The 23,632-nt window shown below is 41.3% G+C and overlaps 2 protein-coding genes across 2 annotated transcripts; one reads left to right on the forward strand and one right to left on the reverse strand.

The window, feature by feature from the left end:
- The first annotated feature begins 2,165 nt into the window (after positions 1-2,165).
- gnao1b (guanine nucleotide binding protein (G protein), alpha activating activity polypeptide O, b) lies at positions 2,166-11,377 on the forward strand. The gene is made up of 8 exons (XM_033619897.2): positions 2,166-2,569; positions 2,719-2,761; positions 5,795-5,936; positions 6,417-6,577; positions 6,664-6,792; positions 6,894-7,023; positions 9,409-9,562; positions 9,671-11,377. Exons 1-8 carry the CDS (start codon positions 2,452-2,454, stop codon positions 9,856-9,858), a joined length of 1,065 nt encoding a protein of 354 aa, XP_033475788.1. The 5' UTR covers positions 2,166-2,451; the 3' UTR covers positions 9,859-11,377.
- Positions 11,378-12,113: 736 nt separating this feature from the next.
- Positions 12,114-22,043, reverse strand: cog4 (component of oligomeric golgi complex 4). The gene is made up of 19 exons (XM_033619884.2): positions 21,849-22,043; positions 20,215-20,297; positions 19,973-20,087; positions 19,641-19,815; positions 19,196-19,389; positions 18,626-18,731; positions 18,375-18,532; positions 18,235-18,293; positions 18,018-18,145; positions 17,782-17,900; positions 16,804-16,970; positions 16,523-16,688; positions 16,130-16,192; positions 15,917-16,030; positions 14,324-14,416; positions 14,161-14,244; positions 13,967-14,068; positions 13,584-13,712; positions 12,114-12,425 (listed from the first exon to the last, which is right to left on the reverse strand). Exons 1-19 carry the CDS (start codon positions 21,981-21,983, stop codon positions 12,291-12,293), a joined length of 2,325 nt encoding a protein of 774 aa, XP_033475775.1. The 5' UTR covers positions 21,984-22,043; the 3' UTR covers positions 12,114-12,290.
- Between the last annotated feature and the right edge of the window lie 1,589 nt (positions 22,044-23,632).

A 23,632-nucleotide genomic window follows, 5' to 3' on the forward strand; every position in this document is an offset into this window, starting at 1 on the left:
AAACCTCAGGAAGAGCAACTGAGGAGGGATCCCTCTTCCAGGACGGACAGATGTGCAATAGATGTCGTACAGAAGAAATCAACATAATAAATGTATAGTAATCCATATGACAAAATAAGACATAAGGAAAGACAGAGAGAGAAATTGAGACAGAGAGAGATGTAGGGAAGACGGTAATGAAAATAGCTAACGACATTAATTTTAGTAATAATATAATAATAATAACCGTAACCGTGGTACCATATGTTGTAAGTATATATTAATATATGATAGTATATGTATGTGACAATAATAACCATGTAAAATAATAGTAGAAGTATGACTAATATCAACAGCATCATACTTAAATTTGGCCATGTTGTTGAGCTAGTTTGCCGTCTCTGTTAAATAAGTGTCTGTTATTAACTTATTCCACAGCAGATAAACATCTTGCCACATTCACATTCGAGAGTCACTTGTGGTACATTCAGAATGGACCTGTGACCCACTTTTGGAGCGCAACCCACCTGTTGGGAACCATTGCATTAGTGGACCTTACATTTATTATTTCACAGTCACAGTATTTATTTCCATTATATTGTACTTTATCCTTTTACTCCACTGCACTCATTTAATATTTGTAAGTATTTATTACTTTGCAGATCAAGTAAATATATACAAAACCATGATGAGCTTATAAAATACAAAGGTTGCTGGTCCGCCAACAACGAAATCCCCTCCCACCCCACCCCACACACATGAACACACAAGTTAACACCATTAGCTCTGTCAGCACTGTTTGCGCTGTTAGCACTGTTAGCTACTAGCCACTGGATCAGCCACCTCCATGTTGAGAGCTGTGTGCAGACAACCTCAGCTCAGACTCTAAGTCATAGATCTGCTCTGAATGTCACATACAGCTCCTTTAACTACGATACATATATTCATCTGGCTTCTCCTAGAATCCCCATGGTGTTATTGAATGCCCCACACCACAATTTGACGGGATTGGCTCCTTAGATTTCTGACATCACAAACCCTGAAAATTGGAATGCCTGTTCTTGAGACTGTCATTGGCACCAAAGCTGCTATAATTAATTAATTAGCTTCAGCTATTAAATTAATTGCCAGCTAGTGTGACAATTGATTAACTGCTGTAATTATTTTTAAGAAAAAAAGTCAAAATTCTCTCATACCACCTTCTTAAACGTGAATATTTTCTGGTTTCTTGACTTCTCTGTGAGAGTAAACTGAATATCTTTGGGTTGTGGGCAAAACAAGACATTTTACCACTTTTTGATATTTCACAGACCAAACAACTATTTGATTAATCAAGAAAATAATGGATACATTAAATGACAATGAAAATAATTGTTAGTTGCAACCCACATTTGTCACATACATATTCAATATAATAGGCCCTACTTTGAGTTGGCCATGTCCTTGAGCTAATTTGCTGTCTCTGTTAATTAACTGTCTGTTATTAACTCACTTTACAGCATCATTAAAATAATAGCTCTGTGTCGAAAATTCAAACTTCAAATTAAAGTGTTTTTTTTTTTTTTTTTTACAAATACAAAGCAATGCCATGTTAATATAGCTACTCAACAGTATATAGCCTAAATAATTGTACTTTTGATAGCCTACTTTAAGTACATTTTACTGCTAATATTTAAAGCTGGATAATATCCATACAGGGTTTTAGTTTTTTGTAAAGCTGCTCTTTCAAATGTGATATCCGAATTATAGCCTAAATGACAAACAAACAAAAAAGAAAAAGAAATAGAGTTTATCTTGTGCTCCTTGAACACAACACTGCATGTGTTTTCGGCCTGTCTGTGTTGTTTAATGTCCGTGCAGTTGGAGAATATCGGTGTTGGAGCGTTTTAATTTCACCGACAGCACATTTCCCACTAATACCAGGAGACAAGAGGGCAACAGTTGCCATTTAAACAGCTCTTTCATTTGAATAATCTTTCATAGGACGTGATTAAAGCTCGGCTGCTGTGACGTAAGAGAGATTGTCCGCGTTAGGTGAGTCTCGCGCAGCCAGCCCTACTGCTTCCCTCCTCTTCCTCTCGCGCCCCTCCTGCCTGAGCTTCGTGAAAAGATACGATGAAATCGCTCGCGCTCGCTGTCATCATCATCAGCGCCGCCCTGTAGAGAGAGAGGGAGCGCGAGGCCCCCCCTCCCCTCCCCACCTAACAACAACCCCAACCCCGCAGGCTCGAGCACAACGACCCCACCCCCCAACCCCCTGTGAGAGAGGAGACGGAGCCAGAGAGGCGCATACAGAGACACGGAGAAAAGACGGTTTCGGGATCCCGGCTCTGTTTTGCCCTCAATCCGGGCCTAATGCTGTAGCAGACAGCGCAGGAGGAGAGCTCGAGCGAGAGACAACGCACTGATTGAGAGTCGGTGAGGGACAGGGCGGACCGGAGAGACGACGGGATTGCTCATTCGCCTGGAAACATGGGATGTACACTGAGCGCCGAGGAGCGCGCTGCTCTGGACCGGAGCAAGGCCATCGAGAAGAACCTGAAGGAGGACGGGATGGTCGCCGCCAAGGACGTCAAACTGCTTCTGCTCGGTAAGACACGAGCCTCCCCGGCCGCGGGGCTGCTGCGCCTCGGCGCGGCACGGCTCGGTGTGGTTGTGGTGGGACTGCATGGGGCGGAGGTGCTCTCCGTGGTACTGATTTCACTGCCGGCTCTCACTCTGCTCCTCCGTTCTTTACAGGCGGCGGAGAGTCCGGTAAAAGCACCATCGTCAAACAGATGAAGTAAGTGTCTCTTTTTTTGCCTGTTTTAACCCTCTCGGACTCAGCCGGAGTAAAAGGCCCGAGATTGCGCCTCCCATATCTGTGCTAAGGCAGGTTGAGCCGCCATGTTTCGAGAGGCCGTATAGCCCCGGAGGAGTGCCGGTGACTCGAGCACCTCCTGCAGACCGACAGTGAGGCTGCGGAGGCCGCACCGGTGCGTCCCAGGGTGCTGTTCACTGCCTGGGTGCTGAAATGTAGTTAACGAGGTTTTTACTTGACTACAGGGAGTGTGCGACTGGGGATATGTGGGTGTTGTTCCTCTGTGTGTGCGCGCGTGCGTGCATGTGTGTGTTGAATTACATCGAGGTCACTACAGCTCCATTAGTGAATACCTCTGCTTTTAATCTTAATGGCTTTAAGTGCCCGATATCGCCGGGAGTACTTTGCCTATAAAGCGGATTTACGCAGAAATATGGCTTCTAAAACCGCATCTAAACCTTCCCCTGTCTAAGCTAAATCACTCTTTGATGTTTTAAATCACTGTTGTTGTGTTTTCTAAACCTCTTAGTTAAGTTTCTAGATGTTTCAGTGCGGAAAAAGGCACGGTTCATTGTAGCCTGTGCTCTGTCATGTGAAACATCTCCCCCGGTGCTTGTGGGTTTCTCTCTGCCTCCGTCCTGCTCAGCGCATCCCGGCCTGCAGTGCACCGACTGCGCCCTCCCTCCCTCCTGCTTCCTCTTCTTCCCTTCACCTCATTACCCTCTCTGAGGTCTCTGCTCGTCCACAACTCACTGCTGTGCCCTGAACGCAACACACTGAGCCCAAATAGTGTTTACAAAGACTTTTCAGGGGTTTGTTTTAGCCTAAGCGGGCAGCAGATGGATGGGTCACAGAGTTTAGGTATTGGAGGGTAAGTTCAGCATGTTCTGCAGTGATATGTGCACTCAGCTTCAACAACATGATGTGCAGGTTTCTGTGACGGTTGGTAGTTTCATATTGTGTGATGCAGGCCTGGCTGTGGTAGTTTTATGACTGCAATGAGAGTCAGACTACACCTGATGTAGTTTCACTTCCATTGCAGCCGCAGCGTGTGTGAGAATCTGAAAGGCCAAGACATTTTGAGCCTTAGAAAACCTGAAAGTGGTCAGGAAATGTAACTTACAGTATAATTTATATTAGCTCCTATAGTTGGAAAGATGTACACAATGAAACAGGTTTGGTGTTTGGATTATATGAATGAAACAAGGAGCAGCTTCACTCAGGGTGATGCACTGCTGCTGAAATGTCATGGTGGCTATTTTTACACATTTCCAGCCACTGATTGATCAGTTAAGTTTTCAACAGTCTTCCTTCCTCTAGCCTTTATAGAGCTGAAACAATTAGTCCATCAAATTAAAAATTAATCAGCAACTATTTTGATAACCTCTCAGTCATTGAAGTCATTTTAGATTAAAAAAAATCACTCTGTTTGACTTTAATAAATGTGAATATTTACTGGTTTCCTGACATCTTGTGATATTAAATTGAATATATTTGAGTTTTGCACTGCTGGTTGGACAAAATGACAGATTTAAAGATGTCACCCTGGACTCTGGGAGACTGTGATGAGCATTTTTAACTGCTTTTCTAAATTCTTTATAGACTGAGAAAATAGATTTATCAATAAGGAATTGTTGGTTTCAGCTTTTACTGTTTGTCTTGACCTCCTTTGTGATCAGTGATTGACGTTTGATGAGAAAACCAAATAGGGGATGATGGTTTTCACCCAATATAATCTCATTAGCGCCTGAGATGTTTTATAGCAGAGGTCGACTACCCAGCCTCCTCTACTAACATCATAAAAATGAACAGTTTTATGAAATAAAACATTAACCTTCAGGGGAAAGGAGCAGAGGTGCAGTATTAAATAACGTAGGGTGGCGACTAACGATTAATTTTTATTAAAAATTAATGTGCCGATTAATTGCTTTGCCTATGAAATATCAGAAAATGGTGACAAATGCACATTTTAGTTTCCCACAGGCAAAGGAAACATCTTCAAGTGTCTTATTTTGTCTGACCAACAGACAACAAACATATCTTTTCTCCTTTTTTTGTTAGTGTGTTTTACGCCTCTTGACATGTTTCTTGACACGTTTCTTTTTTAATGCGGTTTCATGTGTGTACAAATAAAGAATAAATGAGAAACAGTCCAAAACTCATAGGTTTTCGATGTACTATCATCTAAGACAAAGAAAAACATCAAGTCCTTACATTTAAAAAGCAGGGATAAGCACATATTTGGGATTTTTGTTCAACAGAAACGCCTAAAGCGATTAATAAAAATAGTTGCAGTTTAATCTTTCTGTTAATAAACTAATTGATTAATCAACTTTCAGCTCTTAAATAGTTGTGACTACTGTTTAGGTGTTAGATGTGCCAGGATCTTGAGTGGAAACCCTTAAAGAGCCATTTTATTTTATATTTTGCACGTTCGGTGTGTGCAAAACGCTTGTAGGCCTCACATGCCAAAGACTAGTTTAAATGTGTCAGGGACTTTTGACCGATATATTTCGTAAATTAAGTGTATATGAGGTCAGGGTGAGGCTGTGCTGATGGATAATTTAATGATGACCAGATTATCATGAGTTTAACTGTGTCAGACTAGATGTAACAGCACAGCCCTGCATGGTGTGATTGATTAGTGCTCTGACTGATTCCACTCCATTGCCCGGCATAAATTATAAATGGCTTAAATATCGCATTACTGTCCAATTACAGATCACAGACTGACAATGTGATCAATTCCCCTCCCATTATACACTGACACACTTAAGGGTGCATCTTATGTGGAGATGGTAGGAAGAAGGGGGAGAGGGCTGTAAGATGTGTTGATGCCAAGAATCATCTGGCACACACACACACACACACACACACACACAAAGAAAAGGCTCTGCCCAGAACATGTGGACATCTTATTGTGTATCTAGGTCTGCAGGAACATATGGATATGTGTGACTTATTCTCTTTAGTCCACGCCTGTGTCTTTGTGCTAATATCTGTGTGCGCCTGCAGGATTATCCATGAAGATGGCTTTTCTGGGGATGATGTGAAGCAGTATAAGCCAGTGGTCTACAGCAACACCATCCAGAGCTTGGCGGCCATCCTCCGAGCCATGGACTCACTGGGCATCGAGTTTGGAGACAAGGATAGAAAAGTTAGTCTCACAATTAGCCTCCAGCTGAGACTGCAGAGAGACTGGGATTTTATTCATGTTTAGGGGTTGAAATGTGATACTGCCAAACAGGGGTGGGTTCTTTGGACAGAGGAACTTGACAAATGATGCTGATATAAATCACAATATCTGTTTTTTTTTTTAAAACCAGTGGTGTAGTGGAGGTTATAAGCAGTGAAATGAGGTATACCCACCTCTTTTTCTGGCTGTTTACAGTATGCCTACCTATCAGCCATAAAGCCATTGGAATATATAGGAAAGAATACCCTCTTCCTCCTCAGTAACCTAATTGGTAATCACCCACCTCTTCAACTACCACTACACCACTGGTTAAGATGCCAAGTTGATAACCCGTATGGACTACATGCTATTCTATTTCTTAAGAAATCAGAAATCTGAGAAATACATTCGCAGATATAACTTTGTTCTTCTTCCCTGTTTTTATGAAATCTATTCGTGCAGGCTGATGCTAAGCTGGTGTGCGATGTGGTCAGTCGTATGGAGGACACAGAGCCGTACTCTGCAGAGCTTCTTACTGCTATGAAGCGTGTATGGGCCGATGCTGGGACTCAGGAGTGTTTCAGCCGTGCCCGGGAATATCAGCTCAACGACTCGGCTCAATAGTGAGTGAAGCTAAATACCTACAAGAAATAAAAACTCCACTTGTCTCATCTACATTCCTCCTGATATTTATCCCTCTCGTTATCAGCTACCTGGACAGTCTAGACCGGATCGGGGCAGCAGACTACCAGCCCACAGAGCAGGATATCCTGAGAACCCGAGTGAAGACCACTGGTATCGTCGAAACCCACTTTACCTTCAAAAACCTCCATTTCAGGTAGCGTACGTGCCGCTCGCCACAACTTGGCCTTTCTTGTTGGCATTTTGTGTGAGGGATTACAGCTCTGTGTCTGGATTGACTTCTTGCACTTTTCCCAGGCTGTTTGACGTGGGGGGTCAGAGGTCAGAGAGGAAGAAGTGGATCCACTGCTTTGAAGATGTGACGGCCATTATCTTCTGCGTTGCGCTGAGTGGATACGACCAGGTGCTCCATGAAGATGAAACGACTGTAAGTGTGACTCAGTTAATTCAGTCTGAATCCCTCTGGTGCACAATTCGCAGTGGAGCTTTGGCTGATGTTAAATGTGTCCTGGTTGCTTCAGTGGTTAAGATACATGTGATATAAGCGCAACATCACCAGCTTAATTCTGGATTGGGACTTCTGATGCCCTGATATCCTCACTTTGAACCAATCTTCTCTCTCTCCATTTCCAATTAAAGGCAAAAATTACCCCAAAAATATATCTTAAAGGTCGATAGTTTCAGATAAACAGAGCCAGTACATTTTTTGTGTCTTTGTGTCTTCACTAAGCTTCATAGAGTTCAAAGATTGAAGATTTCAGTGTTTCTCTCTCCACTCAAGTCAATTCAAACATCGTTATAGAGCATAAGATTTTATTTATAGTCCCAAATTGTCTTAGAGAGCTTCTGTACGACAAACTCTATCTGCAGACTCTTGATCTGAATAAATAAAAATGTCTTGGGGTTGTACTGAGAGCAACAAAAGACACTCTTTCAGGATAGACAGAGAAGCTACCACTACTACTACTACAGCACAATAAACTATAATATAATTATTTTTTTATATATAGATTTAGATTAATACAAAATATAGATCAACCGATAAGTTCTAATATATTATTATAGATTAAGCCATGGATGGATTACTTAATGGGCCTACCGGGCACAGGCCCAGGGGCCCAAAGTGTCAAAGACATTCCTAGCCTTCACCTGCAAAATGTCACTCATATTAACACATACTAACCAGGAAGAGACTCAGAAAGATCACAAAGAGACACAAAACAACCACAAAGAGATGCAATAAAACTCAAAACAGATTTAGAATGACTACAAAGAGACACAGAGCAACTACAAATAGACTCAAAATGACTACAAAGAGAAATAAAGCAATTATAAAGAGAGTCAAAATGATGACAAAGAGACAAATGACAACAAAGAAATGGGAAAAAAAACTACAAAAAGGGGCAAAACGACAAACACAAAATGACCATAAGAGACACAGTGCAACTACAGACTCAAAATGACTACAAAGAGACTCAAAACGACTACAGTCACAAATGACTTCAAAGAGACGGGGAGGAAAAATAGCTACAGAGAGACCAAAAATGACAAAAAAAGGGGGCAAAACAAACACAGGCAGAAAACAACTACAAAGAGACACAAAACAACTACAAATAGATGCACAGAATCTTCAAAGAGACTCATGATGGCTACAAAGACACACAAAATGACCACAAGACACAAAGCAACTACAAATAGACCCAAAATGACTACAAAGAGAAATAAAGCGACTTCAAAGAGAGTCAAAATGGCCGCAAGGAGACACAAATGACAACAAAGAGAAATAAAGCGACTTCAAAGAGTCAAAATGGCTGCAAGGAGACACAAATGACAACAAAGAGAAATAAAGCGACTTCAAAGAGTCAAAATGGCCGCAAGGAGACACAAATGACAACAAAGAAATTGAAGTAAACTACTACAGAGAGACTCAAAACAAGTCCAAAAAGGGGCGAAACAATCACAGACACAAAATTACAGACATAAAGCAACCATAAAGAGACTCAGTGACAACAAAGAGACTTAAAGTGACTATAAAGAGACGTAAAACAACTACAAAGAGAGTCAAATGACAAAAAAGAAATGGAAAGAAACCACAAAGAGACTCAAAACAACCACAGACACAAAATGAGCACAAAGAGACACAGAGCAACTACAGATGACTAAAACACGATGTAAAGCAACTACAAAGAGACTCAAATTGACTATAAAGAGACACAAATGACTTCAAAGAGATGGTAAAAAGCTACAAAGACCCAAAATGACAAAAAAGGTGGCAAAACAACCACAGGCACAAAGAATCCACAAAGAGGCAAAACCACAGAGATATGTAACACTTACCAAGAGATGCAAAACAAACAGCTGTAAAACCTGCGTGTCTTGGTCATATGCAGGAGAGGTGGTGGGGCCTTTGGCACGTCTGTGCCCAGGAGCCCATTTTCTTATGATCCACCCATGGGTGCAGCTACCCAGCAGTGTATAAAGTAGCCCCACCTTTTCAGGATCAAAGTGATGGACACATCACTTATTATGATCCAGCAATATAATATATATTATTCTGATATGGGCCATTCTGCAGAACGAGTGCTTTTACTTTTGGTATTTAAATATATTTTGACACTGATAGTTTTGTACTTTTACTTGAGTATGATTTTAGATGTGGCAGTTGTACTACATTGATCATTTTGGTATTATCAGTTACACATTAACAATCAACTGTTGCTGGTGTAAGTATATATAGTTAACACTGGTGTTCTACTGTACTCCAGGTCCTCTAATAACTGTAACACCAACCACAAATTTATTCTTCCTGCAGAACCGCATGCATGAGTCTCTCATGCTCTTTGACTCCATCTGTAACAACAAGTTCTTCATCGACACCTCCATCATCCTCTTCCTCAACAAGAAGGATCTGTTCGGTGAGAAGATTAAGAAGTCACCGCTGACGATCTGTTTTCCAGAATACACAGGTGAGTTTCATTTTCAAGCCACGCTGCTTCATGAGTGAATCGATGACAAACGTTGGTCCCTCATGCTGTCTGCTCTTCTCTCTCTGTGTTTCCTCCTCCTGTCTCCAGGTGCTAATACTTACGACGATGCTACTGCATATATTCAGGTTCAGTTTGAGAGTAAGAACCGCTCTCCCAATAAGGAGATCTACTGTCACCTGACCTGTGCCACAGACACAGGAAACATCCAGGTAGTGTTTGATGCCGTCACTGACATCATTATTGCAAACAACCTTAGAGGGTGTGGCTTATACTGAGGCCTGGCCAAGCACAGAGGTTGTCATGGAGAGTATGAGGTGTTAATAATGATAATTTTGATGATACTTAAACACATAAATATGTAATTCTACACGTCCAAATGGACCCAAAGAGCTGCCGTCAGACACCACACTGGATTATTGCCATGATTTGTTCCCTTCCTCTCATTTTGATTTCAGTATACAACCCCAGTTTTGTCTTTTAAAAAAATGTGTTTTTGAGCTGAATGTTTCACGTTTTTTTTTTTGTTGTTGTTGATGACCTTGTCAACAACTGGGAGGGTCAGAAGAGGCAGCACCAGGGTTGTGTTCAGCTGGAGCCTTGTTTTGCAAAACACAGAAATGCAATGCGAGGAGTGTGCAATGTCATTTTTAACCACAGCGTGGACTATAGTCCCATTCTTTATGTGACGTTTTTATGTGCAAGTCTCGAGGCATTTATATCTGTACTGAATATAGCCTGTTGTGCTCCGTTTGAAGAGCTGCTGTGTGTGTGAAGGTGGAGATGATGATGATGATGATGTTGGGGAGGTGCTGTACTCGTGGCTGAGGGTCATGGTTGGGAGGGAGGCTATTTTAACTTTCGGAAGGGACAAAGCTCCACTCTCCTTCAGACCCACACATGACTGAGAGCCTGCAGGTCTTTTCCACTCTCCGTTTTCTCTTTTAATTTAAACCATGATGAAAGAGAGGATTCTTCTGTTCAGAGTGGCTGCCCGTATCCATTGGCCTCCTGTAGCGTGAGGAAATGCCTATCAGCCAATGATATATCAAAATAAAATCATATCGGTGCCAACCATCTGAGAAGGACAGATTAGGATCAGAAATCATAGATCATGCTCATACTATCAAACGTATATTATTTAAGTAACAGATTATTATCATCGAATGATTTATTTATTTAAGCCTCATGCCCTACATGTCTCCTCCTACCTCCTGAAATCCCGTGCCACATATTTATTTCCTGACATGAAAAACTGGGGTACACCGACACCTGTCTGCAGTTCAGAGGGTAGAAAGCAGCCCTCCAATGACATCTTGTTCTCTGTGTGGTGCTTTACCCTTCGATGTGAATCTGTGTAGAAGTAGAAGACTGCACGAGGAGAACAATATCATTTGAGGCAACATCTGTCTGGGGAGCCGTGGGTTTTCTCCAACCCTCTTCTCCCCTGATCAGTAAACAGGGAACCATTATCCCCCCCTCCGTCTGTCACGTTTCTCTTCTCACAGAGAAAAAGTACAGCTCTCCATTTTCACCTGTGCACCCAGAAATTCATCTTCCCATCCCTGTATACTCTTATCTATCACATATCAGTCCCCATATCCTATCTCCATTTTCACCTTAAAAGCACCGTACTGTATATATATATTATGATTATACCAGATTTTTTTTTTACTGTGAATGTTTTTGTGCTGCACCCCATCCTGTTTGGTAGTTTATTGGTTGCTCTCATGTGGAATGTTTGTGCTGAGCCAATCGAATGTTGTGTTTACATTAAAGCCACACTTTTCCTAACTACTCCTGCTGTTTGTGGTCTGATTGCACCGGCAAAGGGAAGAGGGTTGATGACAAACTGTGCACTCGCAGCACTGTCCTCTCAGCAGAAGTTTAAATACACACTGACCTGCTTTAATCTGCGCAGAGAATTAAGGTTAGACCAGGAAATTAGGCTGAACATTATGAGAATGGACCACTTTTAATGCTTCATTGCCTGGTGAACACAGCTTTGTATTTAGTGTCAGAAATATGTATAAAAGATTGGGAACAGGTCTTGCATGGCAATAGGGCAGCACTTCGTGGAATGTGGCGGATGGCAGGGATCAGAGGCGTTGCACAGCGGCTCTCAATTTATTAGGTTAAAAGTGTTCCATCATCACAGACAAGGAGCTATTCATATATTGAATGACTAGGCTGGATCAGCTGTCTGACCTGCTTCTGTCAGTTTAATGGGTATGATGTTCATTACTGCTCTGTTTCACTGACAGCCGCAGAGCTCCGCTCCTCAGTCCCAGTACGTCCTTGTTTCTCGGAGCCAGCTACAGGTTAAAAGGTTGGAACTCCCGGTGTGACACAATTACACTTTTTAATTACACGTTTAAGAGAATATTATTTCATATTTTACACATCATTCAAATCAAATCCTTCACCTGTCGGCCACATTACCCACAAACCATGCCCCTGAGCTGTAACTCTGATACAGGCTGACATGAGCCGGGTGTGGAGCAGAAGGCAGAGTCTAAAACAACCAGACTGAAATCTCCAGGATGAGTGTTTTATGTTTCAGACAAAAAGAAATCCCCGGCCATTGCCCGTGCCCTGCCCACATCCATTTACAGAAACATGGATTAAACCTGGATTGTGCAGAGCTCTTTAGGGGAAAGCATCACAAGGTGGGTACTGCACGGCAATCCGCGATAACCAGCAGAGTGAGTTACAATCGCAGCCTCTTGATATCTTCGCTTCTGAAGTCAATGCGCAGCGCTAGAACCTGACGCACCTCCGCAGGGGTCAGTCGCCACGTCAGGGGGCCTGAGTTTGGGCCCCAATAATCCAAGATCTCAGTAACCTGCAGTATAAATAGGCACATGTGAGTGAATCAGAAAGAAGTGTCCACATCCTTAAGTAAAAGTTGAAATAACATACTGTGGAAAGTACAAAACAAAATGTCTTCTGTATCTTCAACAAAATGTGTCCTTAAACATTAAAAGTAGAAGTACTCATAATGCAGAAAATTGCTCCTGTGAGTAGCGATGTGCGCGATAAGTCAACTAGTTGATTATACATTTCTATCCTCGCATAAACGGCACCGTAAATACTAGTAGGCTAAATGTATTATTTTAATTATTATTTTATGCAATTGCTGTTTTAATAATCAGGCATTTTTTCCTCAAGATTTCCTGTCCTAAAGAATATTGTTTGCAATGAATGTTATTTGTTAACTTTTATTTAATGAGTTGTTTTGAGAGATAATATATGCAAAGTGCCACACATTTCAGCTGCTTTTCAAATATGGTTTGTTAATTAAAAATGTGATCAACAATTTCAAATTGCTCCTATATTATGCACATTTTTTTTGAACAATGTTTAACCTGACAGATTAAATTGTGCTGCTCTTTGACTGTTTTCTGAGTGTCTTCTTGTCATTTTTTAAACGTCAGGGACTTAGCTGTTACAAACATCCCTACCTGTGAGTGTTACAGCATTATATATTATTTTACTGGATGATTATTATTGATACATGAATGTGTGATTGGCATTTCACTGTAGTATTTTAGTTATATTTTTGGATTTTGCAACAAAAGGTCCCAGGCCTGATTTAAACGGGGGAAACTCAGCTTCATGGTCAGCACCCGAGACTCCGAGGTCACGCGGATGCTTCATTTTACTCTCGTAGTTTGTGGAGGTGGAGCTGATTTAACTGCTTTATATCTTGTAGGTAGTTATTTTATACGAATGTATCATATTTTATAAAATGGTGACATGTTTGCTAAATAAAATATTAATCTTTAAACTAAAGCTGTCAGACACACGTGGGAAGTAAAGGTGCCATATTTCCAATTGAAATCTCGTGCATTAAAAGTATAAATTGGAAATACTCAAGTGAAGCACAAATACATCAAAACCTTACTTGAGTAAATGTACTTACTGGTGTAAACTGTCATAAACATGAACATAACATTAATTCATTATTCTGTGTATGTGTGTGTAAAATGATCCAAGTTACCCGCTCCAGGTTGAGGATGGTGGCCATTTGTGTGAGACGAGCAAACTTGTCCCTGATGGTCCAGGTGGTCACGGTGGTGAGGTACGCCACAAGAGACCGAAGCTCTTTATCGAACTGCAGCCCTCCGAGCTGCAACAGAAGGATCAGAAACAGTGGATGGATTTTAAGTGGCGTAAACGTGTCAACATTTATCTAGAGGCTTCCTGTAAACACCCTGTGGTTAAAAACAGGAAGATGCTGTCGTGACAAAAGGAAGCAGGCCTTTCTGGACTCATTAATAAATCATTGCTCGAGGCTCCTCATCACATGTGTATCAGTGATGTGATGCAATGTGATGCGGACGGGTGCTCGGTGCCACCTTGTGGCTGAGCCTGGCTGCTCACCCTGCTGAATGAGCATTTGAGGACAGTCTTCTCCATCTCGATAGATATTAAGCTTGTCATCAGGCTGGTCAGCGTGTCGTAGATGACAGGAGACAGGGCGGTCTGATGAGGACACACAGAGAAGTTTAAAAATAAGAAGAAAGGATACATATATATCTTGGAGTTGTATCTGAAATGCAGCTCAGACAAGATACCTTGAACTCCGCCATGAGCTGCTCCAAGTTAACGATGAGCTGCTGCACCCAGGGATCATTAGCTTCATAATCATTAAACTCCTCCTGCGTGGAACAACAGCTGTTACAGCGACACGTTTGACGACTTCAGGTTTATTTTTATTCATTATACTGAGACTGTTACCTCTTCTATGTTGTGTGAGATGGACAGGAAGCTGCTGATCCAGGGTTTGACTTGAGGCTTTATGGCTGTTGTGTTTAATTCAGTGAGCCCCTCCTGTGAAATGAAATCACATCAGAGTGTGAAACTTTTAGCACTCACTGGACACTCAGAGACAAAGAGACTTATGCTGCCACGCAAAGGCAAAAAAACTTAACTTCTTTTGGTCAAAAATGACTTTGTCATCCTGTAACTTCACCTAAGGTGTTTCATTAAGCTTAGACTGCTTTGATTACCCACAGTAAGGTTAATCTCAAAGTGTGGTGACTCAGTATTCTATGTCAGACACAAAAGCATTCAACATGCAAACGCCATTTGTATGCAGGCTGAATAAAGAGCAAACATGTTGTTAGTCTAACCTCGCCATTTATCAGAATGGGCCACTACTCCCGAGGGAAACTGTCCGTGGAAATGGCTTTGAAACACTGATACCCAGACACAGTTAAGAGACTGCTGAAAACAGATTAGCAGATTATGGTAGAAAGTAATAGCTGGTGCGAGCGAATGTAACCTAATGCAAGCTAAGTGAGGGAACTGGAACACTACTCCCATATGCAATCAAAACTGAGTTCACAGCAACCAGGACAAACAACCAGTTGGCTAGCCAGCTAACAGTGTTTGTAAATCATACAAAATGAAATCAACGTTGTGCCTGTCATTCTGTCCATGCAAGTGCAACTCAGGCTTCGACTGACAGCTGAAAAACTACCTATAGCTGACTGTACGCTGGCCCGACAAGACACCTTGTGGGTGATGATACACGCACGCGCACAAATTGATTGGTTAATTCATGTTCATATTATATTAAGTGCATAGTTTTATGATATATCACTAGAGTCTGTCTAGGTCATAGTAATTATCACACAGTATATTGCTTATTATAATCAACACAGTCTGAGATCAAATGGAAGTTAATGTCTTCTGCCTTAATGACCTGTTGTTATGTTGCAGACAATGTAAACGTTGACCTCCTTAATTTCCCTACAAGGGTCAAAGGTTGAGTTTGAGCTCATGATTTTTATGTACATGTATAACTTCAAAGACAAACAACAAAAAAAAGGATTGCCACATTTCCAATATTATGCCTACAATTAATTTGGCTGGAAACTAAAACAGCTTTAAAGTCATTTCTCAGCTCTGGTGAGATGAGGTCTTTTGCTTTTGTAGAGCAGCACAGACCCACAGGTTTACAGAAATCTCTAGTGTAAGACCTCAAACATGTGTCTTGTATTGCTTTGCTAGACAAAATTGAAACTGCGACAGGAGGTTTTCGGTCTTAATCTTTGACACCAGTGGTTTGAGTAGCTATCTCCAAAAAATACATTTATTTAGAAAAAATATTACAGTAATTTTTAAATAAATATATATGACATATTCCTCCCTCTGCTGTAGACACTCATCTGTCAAACTAAACATTTAAAAAGACACAGGTAGAACTTTTCCCTGTTGCATAGCAGCTACTGTAAATAAGTAAATAACTCTCCGCTGATGAGCACTGATCAATGATTGTGTGTGTGTGTGTGTGTGTGTGTGTGTGTGTGTGTGTGTGTCTCCAACCTGTAAGAGATCCTTGAACTTGGCGGATGTGTTGACAAGGTCGGACAAACAACTTTCGATCTTGGCTTGGTCTCCAGAGCCGGCGCCTTGACTAAACAACTTGGAGCAGTCGTTCTGCAAGTAAAAATAAAAAGTAAATCTTAAAGCAACTATAACCACAAATGACACAGTGATCAGAGGAGATACATAGTGCTGCACAGGTGTGAAACTTACCTCAAGGTTCCTCTTTAAAGTTGTGATATTCTCGCTACACACCTCAACGTTATTCAGAGTCACCTGATGTAGACAGAAAAAGGTGGTTCAGTATGATTTAGTGCAGAATTATTTCTAAGGTCTAACTGGTATCTATGAATCTTTAAGTGTTTCTTGATTCTAATTTACCCTTTGACGAATGCGTTAAAAGGTTTTTGAAATAATGCTTCCTCCAGCTAAGTGCCATTTTAAAAATCAAAGCACTACTTACCTCACTTAAATTAGGAGGAGCTTATTTATGCATCTGATTTCTCACCTAAATTACTGCTCCTCTTGTTGTGTTAATCCAGCAAACAATTTCTAAGATGCTGCCTGAGAGCGAGGTGAGGATGTGTGTGTGTGTAATTATCTCACCAGAAATGCAGCCTTGGCGTTTTCAGTGCTCTCGATGCCCATTGTGTTGAACTTCCCCTGCTGTAAGCTGCTCTGCATCAGACTGACCGCGCTGCTGACGCCACGCTGGATGTCCTGAAGCGTCGTAGCCGGGAAGCCCTGCCGCAGCTTATTATACAACACCTCCCTGACAGGTGCAGAGAGCCGGGGCAGGAAAGAGGAAAAATACATACAGGAGATGTGAAGAGGTGTAAAAATTACAGAGAAAAGTAGTGAATATGCCAACTGTGACGTGAAAGCACCTGAAGTCAGACTCCAGTACAGAGTTGGCGTGGTTGATCATGGCACAGAGGCAGTCGATGCTGGAGCTGGATAAAGCTCTACTGATGCACTTCTTCACGATGTAGAAACAGTCATCCACCATGCTGGAGGTCAGCTGACCCTTTTCATAGGTATCCATGGTAACAGCCTGAGGAGGAAGATTACTTATATTTAATAATTTCTAATGAGTAAAAATTATGTTAAATGCGTGAAATACAAAAGTTCAACACATAAATTACTTTAACGGCACTGAGAACAATTTCATAACATGTTTTCAATCATATATTCAAATATGCACTTAAAAGGTGAAACACATTTATTTCTTTGTAAAGGCGAGGCAGAGATGTCATCTTTTTGCATTCTACACATTACTTCTCATCATCAAAATCTGGTGCATACATCAATATCCACATTTCTAACTTCCTGCAGGTGGTTAGAGAGGTGTGTGATGATAGTAGTGGCGAGTGAAGCCTTGAGCTTGTAGCCTCATACAGAGATGAGGAGTGGGCTACAGATGTACAGCAAGCTCACTTCTTTCCAACTCCATACACACTCAGATTTTTATCATTTTCAAACAGTCGTCTTTCCTTTTCCCTTTAAGATTTTTTTCTCAAATAGACAAATATTAGGGCTGGCAACACATTGATATTATATTGGTATTTTGATATGAGATTATATATCATCTTAGATTTCGGATATCCTATTTTGGATTCTAGTTTTTGTCCTTTTCTGGTTTTAAAGAAGGAGGTTAAAAAAGAAGAGAAGTCATATTGCATCATATGATTGGGTTACAACACGTGTGCCATGAACAGTGGTCTGCAGTTGCCAAAAGGCTCAATAGCTGGTGCACCATCACAGAACATGGAGATGATTGACATGTTTCACTAGAATATTGTGATATTTGATGTTCTCACTATCGCCCAGTCCCAACAAATACTACATAAAACTGAGTAATGTACCTTGTTGACAGACTCTCTCATGTAATACTCCTCCATTGGAATATAGTAGCCAATCAGCTCCTGCATCGTCGTGCTCAGCAAGCAGTATTTCAGTAGCTTCTCCACATTCTGCTGATGCTCTGGGGGTTCAGAAAAGTTCAAAAGGGGAAAAAAGTATTTTAGATTTGCAGGCTGAAAGATTTTTAGCTCCATATCTCAAAAAGTGCATGCATTAAGACATGTTAGTGTAAATATACCCTGTGTGGCGCCGCTCTGAGAATCCCCAACTTCAAAGTCAGCGAGCATGCGACGGCGTAAAAAGCGCAGGTAGAGCTCTGCTCTTGCATTCATCAGGGTTACTTCAGTCAGTACAGGGTCCAGCTCCCTGTTGATGTGAGACAGATGCTTAAACAGAAACATCATAGAGACAAACATAAAGGGGAGTGCTGTGAGATGTTGTGGAGACAAACATACCTGGGCTCGATCCTTTCTCCCGGCATGCTCTTTATCATGCTGCTCTGAACGACCTGAAACTACAGGAGGGATACAAGTTCACAGGGCGTAGAGGTATGCAGTAAAAATGTCATGTCATGCAGTTCAGATGTCGTGCACACCTTGTTGTGATATCCTCTCTGCTGGATGAACTTGTCGACTATTTTCTGGGCCTGTTGGTCACATTCCTGCTGCAGGTGAGTGATGAGTGTGTACAGATGACCTGGGCCATAATACGTCTCTACTATGGGCTGATGGGTCTCAACGACACGAGCGATCCCTGTAAACACACACCAACACATCAGAGGAGTCAATGCCGAGCAAAAAAAAGGAAACCGTTCACAAACACAGAGCATCAGGCCTGTTTTCTCACCTTCCAGCAGCAGCGTCAGAGTGTCTGCAAATACCAGCGGTGCTCTCTTCTCGCCCAGGTCTCCTCCTGTGGCCAAGACCAGGTTCTCCTCAGCTTTGGAGGCAAGCTGTGAGAATATGTGTGAAAAAGACACAAACTGTGACTATTTCTGTCCAAAAAACAAAGATGGCTTGTGAGATTTATATTCAGTCTCATCAGATGAAACAATGACTGTTTCTTACTGTAGGAGCTAAGCCTATTACTTGCAGCTACATGGATGTTTCACCTGGCTAATAGAATTTTTAAAGTTACATCTGGATCCATAGTCTCCATCTGATCTTCATTAAAACACACATTGTGATCCAAGGAACGCATGTATCAAAACTCTTGTATTCAAGTGCAGCACAGAAGATAACAAAAATGTTAAATATGTAAAGTAATCCTATTAAAACAATACCTGAATCTCTGCACCATAAACATACCGAATGTTCATTGGTCCATTCATAGCCTATATTTCCCCCTTCCTTAATTCAAGTTTTCGACACATACTCAGCCACACAGCACACAAACAGGACCGAAAACACAGCTTACCTGTGTGCAGAGATACTGGCCGAACCGTGCAAGGCCCTGCTGGTGGAGGCCCAACAGAGGGAAGATCTTGAAAAACCTTTCCACTTGTGCAAGGTCGACTGCTGCCACAGCTTCATCCAACTTCTCAGCAACGATGACCTTCAGTTTCTGCTCTGCCTCCTGCAGCATCACCAGACTGGCATCCACAGCACTGCCTGTACAGACATGATACATCAGCGGCATTACAGTGCAAGCCTAGATTCATTGCATCAGTTTTACAGCTGATTTAAATTGCTACTACAGTAAGAAAAGTTTTTCGATCAACTGCAGTCCTATTCTGACATATTTAACCTCAAGATCGTATAAAAACACAAAAAAAATCAACTAAGATTACAGTACTTCTTCCCTGCAGTGTAAGAATGCATACTGAGTGATACACTATGACAGAGAACTAGAGGCCTCGTACTTTCTTCTCCCTGTCGGCTCAGCTCAATAACCGACTGGTCCAGCGAGAGGTATCGGTGGATGTGAGCAGCAGCCTGCTCATAGTCTTCATTACGTAGAGCTGTCTGCACGCCGTCTGTGCAGAACTTCAGATCCAGGATATCGTCAGCACGCTGGATGACGTTATACAGCCGTGTCTACAAAAATAAAATAACACATACACTAAGAGATCAGTGTGTGTGAGAATCAGGACAGCAGTCTTGTCATTTATACAACTTGTATCTGGATCTTTTTTTGAAACAATGTTTACTGTTGTTCTGATCTGCTGGTTTGGGAATGAGCGTTTGTATTTACCTTTGCCAGGTCTAGCTGTCTGACTTTGCGGCTGACGTTTTCAGCCAGGCTGCAAGTAAATGTGATCATGCCTGACAGCTGGCTGGCGTCTCCTCCAATCAACTGTAGGTTGGGCCTGTAGAGCAAAGAGACAGCATGTTGCTCAACAGATTCTTGTTAAACACTAACTGTGTTGTTTGGAGCTCAAATTAATGATGACCATCAGGTGCTTTTGAAACTACAGTAATCTGTATAAACTGTACCCCATCCTCTGCAGTGCAAGCATCTTTGTGTGAATGGTTCCCTCCTGCCCCACCAGTCTGTCCAGCTCAGCATCCACTTCTTTCTGTATTAGACAAAAAGACAAAACATGAAATGAGCAACAAGAATATTATTTTTATTTGAGCATCTTATACACATTGCACATATACCGTGTAGCGTGCTACTACTGTAATAGATTTTAACGTTTTTATTAACGTGTGTCCAACTGCCTTCATATCCTCCTGAGACCCCTCATATGAGGACATCACATTTTGGGTTTACTTGACCTTGTACTTAATTGCACTTAACTTAAACCCGTTGTTCTCATTTGTGGACACTTTTTTGTGCCATCTAGTGGTAGTAAGATCACAATACACTAATCCATGTAAAAACAAGATGGCAACCATCTCTGCCAAGTCAGTCTGCAGTCGATCCCGACACAAAAGTGGACAAGGTCCAAAACCTGATCACATTTTATGATTGAGACATGTTTATTTATGATTAATAATGTTTGTAGTTTGACGTGGCAACAAATTTGACCAATTTTAGCAGCAGAAAAAAGCTGAGACACTGTTAATTAGGTGGTATTTGTTTGAAGACAGTGGGACTTAATTATCATTGACAATGTTTAGTTTGTGACACTTCTTGGGTCGTACTGATCCCAAATAGCTAGGAGAAATTAAAAATTTATACCCAAAGAAAGTGTGGATCACAGGAAACATACATCAAATTATGTAAAGAAACTACATACATTTAGCAATTACGTATATATGTAGATGTATATTAAGAAGGGTAAAGTGTGTCAATTATTAGTAGTTAGTTGACAAGTGTGTAGGGTTTACAAGGCCGTTATAGAGCCCCACATCTTTGTAAATTCAGGCTTTTGGAGCCTAGTGCATGCTATTTGCTAGTATGCTTTTCAGGATTTCTTTTGTGGTTGTTGTTATGCTTAATGACGCAAAGCATGGATAAAAATCCATCATTGTGGACACGCCATTACAGTTTACTGTGCACAAATGACCCATGAATTAGCACTTTCTTCTAAGTGACTGTACTTGTGATACAGAGAGTGAGGTGATCTCCTTAGATATACTTGTCAATCAGCAGGTCATATCTTCTAAAAGTTTCAACACAGATTGTGACAACTGGTGCACTGAGAGCTAAAAGACAGGTTGTAAAGATCTAGGGTGGGAGCACTCATGTCAGTCAGTGTAAATGAAAAATACATTTAAATATTTCTAAGTGACAGTTCTAGGTGGTGCTGGGGTGTTTTCCTGGCACATCAAATTATATAGAGAGAAGTGATATCCAAACATGAGATACGTAGCCTACTTGGAAACAGCAGGGTTTATATTTTCAGGTTGGTGGGACAAATAGTTTGATGTTATGAAGCGTTTTGTAGCCTCTTAACTCAGCAGCTGACCCTGCCCCCTGCCTTCTCTAGAAAATAGCAAACAGTAGCTCTAGTCTGACCTGCAAAGACAAGTCCTTCGCTGAACTGTAAAATGTTAATTTAGTAATAATTCAGCAGAATGGAGTTTTTGTTTTGAGCCTGCAGCGACCCGGAAGTTAACGCGGATGACGACAGTGAGTGTACACGTCAAACAAACTGCCGTTAACGGTTGTTTAAACGAACCTCCTCCGCGCAGAGCTGCCGGTAGACTCTCTCCAGGTCCTCCAGCTCCGTCAGCGCGGAGATAGTCTCCATACTGACGGAGGACAGTGAGCCAGAGTCGCATCTTTTCGCTGCCAAGGCTCCACTGTCAGCCATCTTCCGCCACCGATACAGGACCTCAGCGTACACGTCACACGTAGTTAAGTACTCCCTGGGTTTAGCCTGTCAGGCAGCGCCTTTTAGCAGGGTGATGTGGTTACGGAGAAGATACGCTGCCTCCTCGTCTAAAAATAGTAAATAGTAAATATAATGACTGTAACATTGTCGTTAATTATCTATGATATAAATCCACTGTTCACCATTTGACCGTGGTGGTGCTCTCCGTAGTGGCACATAAGCGCTTCCTGAGAAAACAAATTCTGGGTGTAAACTGCGTAACTGCGCATGCGTTGTTTTTCCTAGGATTCTAAGAGGCCATTTATAAGTGGGATCATTTTAAAGTGTGAATTCACCCAAATTACAAAATTAACAAATAAATAATAACCGATCTCAGCTAATATTGCATGTAGGCATATTTATTTTTGCCTAGAGCCACTAAAGTCAACCAGTGATCTTTTGCTAAAACAGTACTCTACCTCAAGTTTCCTGAGTCAATTCATAAAATAATTTAAGAAAATGCATCATGTAAGGATCATAGAAACATAAATAATAAAAGAGTTAACAGCAGAAACTAGAACTAGACCCCTCTCATGTCAATTCATATTGTTTTTGGGTGGGTCTGCTGCCCAATTTACCTGCTTGGTGATGAAGCTTTGCTCCTTGGTTTTTATTTGCTGAGGTTTTAAAGCAGGGGTGTCAAACTCATTTTAGTTCATGGGCCACATTCAGTCCAATCTGATCTCATGTGGGCCGGACCAGTAAAATAATTGCATAATAACCTGTAAATAACAAAGCCTTCAAATGTTCCCCTCTCTTTTAGTGTAACGATATAACGTTTCAGGTAGTTTACATTCTGAACTCAATTGATGAACAGTCCATTTACAAAACAAATGATAAATATCCTGAGATGAAGGCTGAAGGATGACAGAAAAATAAGTGCAATTTCAGCAATATGTCTGACTTTCAGCAAAGTCCCCCACAGTGTAGCTTTGGTGCTGATGCTATTTTGTTAGCATAAGGTAGCTAGCTTTCTCTCGGCTAAACCTAAAACCAGACATATAATTCCTCAAACCTGCCAACAATTCATTTATCCTCACTGTCCTTGCACTGTCCTTGTAAGTTGTTGTATTTTTCGACATGATGAGTTTGATACTGGTGCTAAATATAATATACCTTGAGCACTGACAGGTGCTGTGAGCATACCAAGCACACTGGCTTCACCTTTACCTCAGTGAACAAATAAGAACTGGTTCACTTGGACAAATAGGAGTAGTAGTATGTTTAATTGAAAAGTTTGAGCTAATGACTGCTCTGCAATTTTCACACTTAGCAAAGTTATTGATTGGCAGTGGTAGTGATCTGGCCCGCAGGCCGTGTGTCTGACACCTCTGTTTTAAAGTATCTGCTTCAGAAACTTCCCAGGAACAATATCCCAGTTACTCAGGATCACATCTGAACTAAATACCACCTTGTAATCATTTTCCAACTTCAGAAGAAAATGTGTCCCAATAAAAACTAATCTGCTATAAATTATGGTAAGCATATATTGATCCCCAGAGGGGAAAAAAATCAAGTACTGCAGAAATAAGTACACATAATATAGAAAATATAGTAATATATAGTACACATAAATAAAGAAAAAAATA

This window comes from Epinephelus lanceolatus, chromosome 2 (assembly GCF_041903045.1).
Source record: "Epinephelus lanceolatus isolate andai-2023 chromosome 2, ASM4190304v1, whole genome shotgun sequence".
NCBI classification, from domain to species: Eukaryota; Metazoa; Chordata; class Actinopteri; order Perciformes; family Serranidae; genus Epinephelus; species Epinephelus lanceolatus.

Coding starts and splice junctions, on each gene's coding strand:
- gnao1b (XM_033619897.2), top strand. CDS start 2,452: ATGGGATGTACACTGAGCGCCGAGGAGCGCGCTGCTCTGGACCGGAGC. Junction 2,570..2,718: donor CGTCAAACTGCTTCTGCTCG/GTAAGACACGAG, acceptor CGTTCTTTACAG/GCGGCGGAGAGTCCGGTAAA. Junction 2,762..5,794: donor ACCATCGTCAAACAGATGAA/GTAAGTGTCTCT, acceptor GTGCGCCTGCAG/GATTATCCATGAAGATGGCT.
- cog4 (XM_033619884.2), bottom strand. CDS start 21,983: ATGGCTGACAGTGGAGCCTTGGCAGCGAAAAGATGCGACTCTGGCTCA. Junction 20,298..21,848: donor GGCAGCTCTGCGCGGAGGAG/GTTCGTTTAAAC, acceptor TGTCTAATACAG/AAAGAAGTGGATGCTGAGCT. Junction 18,146..18,234: donor GGAGAAAGGATCGAGCCCAG/GTATGTTTGTCT, acceptor TCACATCAACAG/GGAGCTGGACCCTGTACTGA.